Source organism: Anneissia japonica, unplaced genomic scaffold, assembly GCF_011630105.1.
Source record: "Anneissia japonica isolate Jap-2015-1 unplaced genomic scaffold, ASM1163010v1 scaffold3334_len1275209_cov185, whole genome shotgun sequence".
NCBI classification, from domain to species: Eukaryota; Metazoa; Echinodermata; class Crinoidea; order Comatulida; family Comatulidae; genus Anneissia; species Anneissia japonica.
Genome location: NW_022738561.1, coordinates 948,604 through 956,103, shown reverse-complemented (window position 1 = coordinate 956,103; position 7,500 = coordinate 948,604). Strand labels below are relative to the sequence as shown.

At 33.8% G+C, this 7,500-nt stretch overlaps 1 protein-coding gene across 1 annotated transcript in view; it reads right to left on the bottom strand.

The window, feature by feature from the left end:
- The window catches only part of LOC117117641 (alkaline ceramidase 3-like), a 29,850-nt gene that overhangs the window by 5,061 nt on the left and 17,289 nt on the right, over positions 1 to 7,500 (bottom strand). The window contains exons 2-7 of the mRNA XM_033262017.1: positions 5,201 to 5,311; positions 4,292 to 4,344; positions 2,712 to 2,764; positions 1,988 to 2,105; positions 1,330 to 1,385; positions 413 to 514 (exon numbers count right to left, since the gene is read on the bottom strand). Coding sequence (XP_033117908.1) covers positions 413 to 514; positions 1,330 to 1,385; positions 1,988 to 2,105; positions 2,712 to 2,764; positions 4,292 to 4,344; positions 5,201 to 5,311 — 493 coding nt within the window. The remainder of the gene's footprint in view (positions 1 to 412; positions 515 to 1,329; positions 1,386 to 1,987; positions 2,106 to 2,711; positions 2,765 to 4,291; positions 4,345 to 5,200; positions 5,312 to 7,500) is intronic.

Here is a 7,500-nt window from a genome sequence, read left to right as displayed (position 1 = left end):
GCTTGTTGTTTAATCACTCACTTCAAGTTTTATTGGTTTGCGGTTTATAGAATGAAATATCTGTAACTATTTTATGTTTATTCAATCTTTTTATAGGCTATTTTAATCTGTGTTATTTATACGTCTTTGCCTCTTGTTTTGTAATTTATTGTATGTTTATTTGTCCGGGGGGTTTAGGGGGGATACCCACATCTTGTGCTGGGCTCTCAGCCCACGTGTCCTCTTGGCACCCCTCTGGCCATTTCCGGATTTGTGATTTTCGTGCCGAATGTAATAAATAAATTAACAAATGGATAATGTTATTAAGTTCCTTCTTTTAATGCTCTATTTTTCTCATCGCCTCGTGCATTATATAAAATGGATATGAGGGCTATACAAATATAAATCAATGAATGTAAGGCCTAATACACACTGTAAGGATGGACAGATTGAGTAATCCAGACACCAACAAATAGTCCCTAATGCGTAGCATGTAATTGCACCGTAGAAAAATCTCCCTGCACATTCTGTTGTCCTGGAAACAAAACAAGAAATGGGTGAATAAATTATTTAAAACAAAAAATCAAAATGGCCAATACAATCCACATAAAATATTTTATCAGGCCCAAATCAAGGAAGGGGGTACAGTGGATACGGACGCACCACGCCACCCCCCCCCCACCTTTCCTAAAACAAAAAAAGATCCACATTTATGCACTTAATATAAAATTTGATATTTGATATTTTATGCACTTATTATAAAATATTTTATGCACTTAATATTAAATTTGATATTTGATATTTTTATATTTACTGTAATTAAGGTTAAAAGAAAATCTTAAATTTATACATTTTTAACCAGCAATCTATCGTTACGACAGATTTGAGCATTAAGTTACTAGGTTATTAGTAATTACGCCCCCACCCCCCCCCCCCCCAAATTCAAGACTTCTAGATACGCCACTGCATACAATGAAAAATTATTATTATTGATCGGTGCTGTTTCGAAACTGTTGAACGATCAACGAGGCTCCAGTTTTTATGGAACAGCTGAAATCACATTTTGTTGAAGAGACGTCAAATCTTTGTTAGGCCGTTTTTATCAACATACTTATTAGTGGCTACCAGGCAGTGCATATTGTAGCACCAGTATAACATCAATTCAGAATTTGGAATTGGTGTAATAGCCAATATCCTCTTGCATGTTCAAAACGTTAAAGTGATCGATTCTGCATGTTCATTGAAATGCATGGGCAAGTTGGCTAACGACAATTTTACGCCGTAAGTTTTAAATTCAGAAAACACTCCATTACCGTACTGTGGCCTTGTTATAGAAAAAAATGCATTTACCTGAGATAGTTGATTGATTTTATAATCATAGATATTGCAAGAACTCCGAAAGATATCTGAACATAGAAGATAAAAAGAAGTAGAAATTGTTACTAAAATTTAAACTAGCACGATACTACAAGAAAACTACTACTATGATAATACGAAAATAATATTTGATTAAATCATAATTTGTTGTCCAGCTCCATCTTTTTGAAATGTACGCAACTGTGCATCAGAAATACACTCGTAAGGTAGGCCTAACCGGTAATGTATTTAACCCGCCCGCATTACTGACTGACCATTAACAAGCCACATACACACAACGTTACGCACCCACTCAGATTTTCATTTAATTTATTTGTCTCAAAAACTAAATAAAAAAAAATGCTGATACAGCTCTACATGCTCGCAAGGTGGAGACGGCAGGGTGTTTGCGCCTGACCTGCTAGTTTTAGTAATTGGTGTAAATGGACTTCTTCCGCTAATCGAAGACAGGCAAAATACGTGTGTTTGTACGACAAGCGCGTATTCCTGGCCATGTTCTCATTGGTCAGTTGGCAAGTTAACACCCCCGTAAGAGGTTAAAGGTTATTCATTTATAAAGACCCGCTTTTCTAGTATAAAAGTCTAAACATATTTAAATACTGTATATGATTTATCCTATTAAAAAACTTACCTGGAAAATGGATGGAATCTTAAAGACAACATACACAACTGTGATAACAACAGCACAAAGTAGCAGCATAACTCCTAATATCAAGTTGTGGCTCTTGGGGGCAGATGTACATTCAACTCTAAATAAAAGAGGTAAATAAATGAATATATATGTTAAGAGCAGATATCTTTAGAAACATCCACTCAATCGTGGCATATCTCGGTGCTGTGAGAATTAGTGCTCCAATAATGTGAACACCAAACACAGTCTAGTGATGAAGAGGTATACAATAGGTCCGACTTTGAGTCTCGCATTGGAGATGTTGGATTTTACAGATATATTTTCTATCTATTTGATATTTACGGTATTCAATGCGCCTAATTTGAGTTGAATTCTATTTTTTCCTCCACGGGCCTAAATCATACATCTGTCTATTTTTTGGTTTTATGTTGGCGTTCTTTCATAATAGTTATCAGCCTTGTAACCTAACATGAATAAAATCGTTAGTATATTGTCTTATATAATACAGTTTGAGTTTTGTCCATGATTGTGGCATGTTGTCTTGACATTTAAAGAGGAAAATATGATTGGTGTATATACTCTATGACGTCAAATCTGATAGTGATATAGTTTATGAGCTCATATGTGATAAGAATACATATAAAGTTAATATAAATATTAAAATCTCATTTATGAATATAATTCATGTCGTTATGGAGAGCTATATGATAAAATATCAACTTACAGGCAATATAAGAATATGCAGCATCCCCAAATCATTGGAAGTTCATCTAGAAGCTGTAAGAGACAATAACAACCAAAGTGTGACGTCTCGGAGCCTGCTAATGGCACTTAGCAAAAGAGGACGAGGGAGCCGTCGACAATTCGGGTTAAGCGCACAAGTGTTTACTGTGGTCTTCACGCTCTGATAAGCACAGAACCACCTTCCACCCATCTTCTCGTCCTGTTGCGTAAAGTGCCTACTGAATAATACAATGAGCACCAGGCTTAATAATACCGCTAATAGGCACTTTACGTAAGAGGACGGGAGCCGTCGACAACGGCAATTCGGGTTAAGCGCCCAAGTTGTTTACTGTGGTCTTCACGCTCTGACGAGCACAGAACCACCGTCCACCCGCGTCTTCTCGTCCTGTTGCTTTATGTGGAGTGCCTAATTCCAACCAAAGAACGTGCATTATACGCATAAATCCCATTACAAGCACGCGTGCGTAACGCAGATTAGCGTAGATTGAAACCAGCAACTGGATCTTGGACATTGTCGACTCCAAGGTCTTAATAGCGTAAAGTGTATAGTCATTGGCAAGAGATCATTCCACAAAAATATACAAAATTATGACAACAAATATGGTAAGCTCTTGCACTGAGGAATGGACAAATGTTCGTGTTCTAATTTGCCACAATTTATTAAAAATATATGCCCTCACATATAGCTTGAGAATAGAGGTCTGATTTTAAAAGGGTACTCAATACCCTCATTTTCCCAGCGCTACAGTACTACAAGAACATTGTATACTAAAGCCAGCAACATATATAATAAATGAGAATTTAGGTAGCAAAAATTGATAACGCTGCTAAAATCCCAAACTTATCTCAAGTAAATCGTACCAGCAACTGTTGTATAAATGTAACCTAAGTATATCACTGTGTACACATTTGTATAAATAATATTACAATCTCTATGTTCCAAGATACACTTTTTTATGCTAGTCTACGACGCACACTAAGCTTGTATAATTAGCTTTATGTAAGCATAAATAAATATATAATCATTATATTAATTATTATAATGTACTATATATTGTGTAATATAAAATATCAATTAAATACATTTCATTAAAATTGAAAGAAATTGAACTAAACTAATTCGATGAATAAAATAAATATACATATGGAGCGATGTTCAGGTCATAAACAATGGAGGTAGTGATGTCATTTTTTCTTTTAACCATGATTATAGCTTTAAGAATCAAAACAATAGGCAAGCAATTACCGTATGTTTGCACATAATTGTGTTAATCTTGTTTAATCCACATCTCCGTGGTTAATCTAACATCGGAAAACATTCTGAATATGAATAATTAGACCTACAAAAGCAGACTACAAACCACAATATAATCAATATATATTTATCATCCACACAGTGCTCTTTTTTTTGTGTTAAATTGATGTGCCTTTTAATTATTTATAATCTCTGAAGCTGTTGCAACGCGTAACAGAGGTTACACAGCATGGACATGCGCAGATGATCATTATGGAAGAATTAATGAAGTGGTTTGCATTACGGGATTATTTTTATATTCTCACCTGCATGTGAAATTGCAGCGTCATATGAAAACACCAGGATCCAATACCAACAGCTGAACATGGTGAATGAAAACAGATGGAAGAAAGGTTAAAAAATGTTAGAACAAGCAAATTATTGTGTAATAGAATTAGGGCTAAGCCAGCAAACACATAACGTTATGAAAACGTATTTATGATTCTACAAAGAGAAACGTTTATCATTAAATTATCATCATTATCATTAAACTGTTATCAAACGTTATTATAACGTCATATTGTTAGCTGGGCAAAATATAATGTAAAAATGTTGATATTTGTCAACAATATTATTTAAATTTGTATATCTATTATGCTTAATGTTTTATTAGTAAGCCTACTGAATTCTTCAATCAGTATATAATATAATCATTATTTTTATTATAATAACATACAGTAACTTTACCTTAATATTCCTTTTTTCCTATTTTTTTAAACATTCAACTAAGTGACATTTCTTCAACATCTCCTTTTGTACACCCATAAGGGACATCTATATTGAAGGACATTTTCATTTGACTGCAAAGGGTTGTAAATTATTTAACAATACGGCCCCCTACTCAGGGGAGAATATTTTGGTCTTGAAGGCGACCCCTCAATTTGGGATCTGTAATCTCTTATGTTTGTACCGGAAGAGGATCTCATCTGTTCAGATTTGCTGTGGATTGATCCTCTTAAAATATAGTCAATTTATAAATAAAAAAAATCATCATAACTATCAGCATCGTGATCTACATATGAAGGCCATGTTTGAATATATAAATAAATGTACATTTGTTATGAGGAAGCGTAGGGTGTTTCTATCTAGATATATCCAGGCCTCGTCCTTGAGCAGTAGATAATAATAATAATAATGTATCATAATAATCTTAAGGATTAGGGTTAATATCTTACCTAGCAATGCGAGGTATCCTAGAACGGTTCGGGGCTCTACTTTGTCTTGGATAGCAGCAATAAGTCCAAGCACAGCAGGGATTATAATACCAAGGTTTGTCAGCGTATTCCCTGATAGATATAAAAAAAAAAAAATAATGTCGTTAGTTTTAGGGCACATAGAAAAAATTATTAGATTATCACTCCCGCCCGTGTCAAAAAATTGAGGAATATTGATGAGGGAATAAATTATATTTTTGCCGCATCATTTATTTCAACAGCATAAAAAAAATGCAATACTGTGACTGAAAATACATTTCCTTTAAAAAAAATAAAATTAACCCAGTTTTTATACAATATTTACAATATTCTTGGAAAATAAAAACAGTCCCTCTCTCATCGATAAAAAAAAAATGGGAAAAACAATATCCTATTGTTCCGATTTAAAAAAAAACCGCCCGCCCTCATCACTTAAAAAAAAAAAGAGTAATAATCTAATAATTTTTTCTATGTTTTAATAGAAGCTTGAACCATATGGGTTTTAATCCCTGCATAATATAACAATAAACTTATAACATCATAAACACACTGTATTGTACCTGTCTCTTATACACATCTAGATGTGTATAAGAGACAGGGTTTGCATTACGGGATTATTTTTATATTCTCACCTGCATGTGAAATTGCAGCGTCATATGAAAACACCAGGATCCAATACCAACAGCTGAACATGGTGAATGAAAACAGATGGAAGAAAGGTTGTTTTAGGGCACATAGAAAAAATTATTAGATTATCACTCCCGCCCGTGTCAATAAATTGAGGAATATTGATGAGGGAATAAATTATATTTTTGCCGCATCATTTATTTCAACAGCATAAAAAAAATGCAATACTGTGACTGAAAATACATTTCCTTTAAAAAAAAATAAAATTAACCCAGTTTTTATACAATATTTACAATATTCTTGGCAAATAAAAACAGTCCCTCTCTCATCGATAAAAAAAAAATGGGAAAAACAATATCCTATTGTTCCGATTTAAAAAAAACCGCCCGCCCTCATCACTTAAAAAAAAGAGAGTAATAATCTAATAATTTTTTCTATGTTTTAATAGAAGCTTGAGCCATATGGGTTTTAATCCCTGCATAATATAACAATGAACTTATAACATCATAAACACACTGTATTGTACTGTCACATAATGTTCAAGCATACGTTTAGACAGATGGCATGGAGTTACCCAGATGTCAACGTTGCATTCGAGAATGATGTGAACATTGAGGTTAGGTTGTGTCAGAAAATGACGTTAACATAACGTAGCAGCAGCTTTTGCAACGTTATTTAGTTTGATCACAAACTGTAACGTTATTTTAACGTCAAATTGTTAACTGCTGGGTAACCCTATATGGATATAATAAAACTACCGTAAAACCTCTAATTTAAGCCCCTTTTCTGCGAACTTTGGATGGGCTTCTTTTTTAGGCTACTTTTGCAAAGTAAAGAGGGGGCTCCTTTTCAAAACGAATGCTGTAAATTTTGAAAATCATGCTACTACAAAACAGTAAATAGGGACACTGTAATATCAATCTGTATCATGAAGTGTATTTACCGGCATTAAATTTATGTCAGTGTATGTATTGTACAATCTCGAAAAAAGCCCAATGGGCTTCTTTTCGAGGCTACTTTTGCAAACTATGAAGGGGAGGCTTCAATTTGAGATGGGCTTCTTCTCGAAATTAAGCCCATTGGGCTTCTATTCGAGGTTTTACGGTATTCTATACGTAGGCCTATAAGATTAAGACTAAGTAGAGAGTCAGTAAGAGAAAGTAATCGTAAATCTAAAGAAATCAAAAGCTAACAACTGGACCATGATGTGTCGGCGTTGTGGGGTCTGGTGTGTGAAATATCTTAATGCTGGGACTCATTGAATCGCAAAGACAAAGGGGAAGGGGAAACAATCAGAAAGAAGGAAGTTATACAAAGCTCTCGTACTTAAATAATATGGACAACAGATTTATATAGCTCATAATTCGACAGAGATTTATATAGCATAATACATCGATAGATGATAACAAGACGTTGCATATACAGTTTAAATAGAAATATTCTTATACATACATTAATTTCATTTACATCTTTCGTTCATTATTATGTAGATTAAGTCATTTGTATTAACATTTACGTCGATAACAACCTTAGAATGTTTTGTAGTTTGCATAATTATTGAATCGAATCAAGAAAATGCATTAGAGGCCAACATAGAGAATTTTATAAAATACGAAGCTGTAATATACAAACAACTGAACATTGGCAGTGGCGTA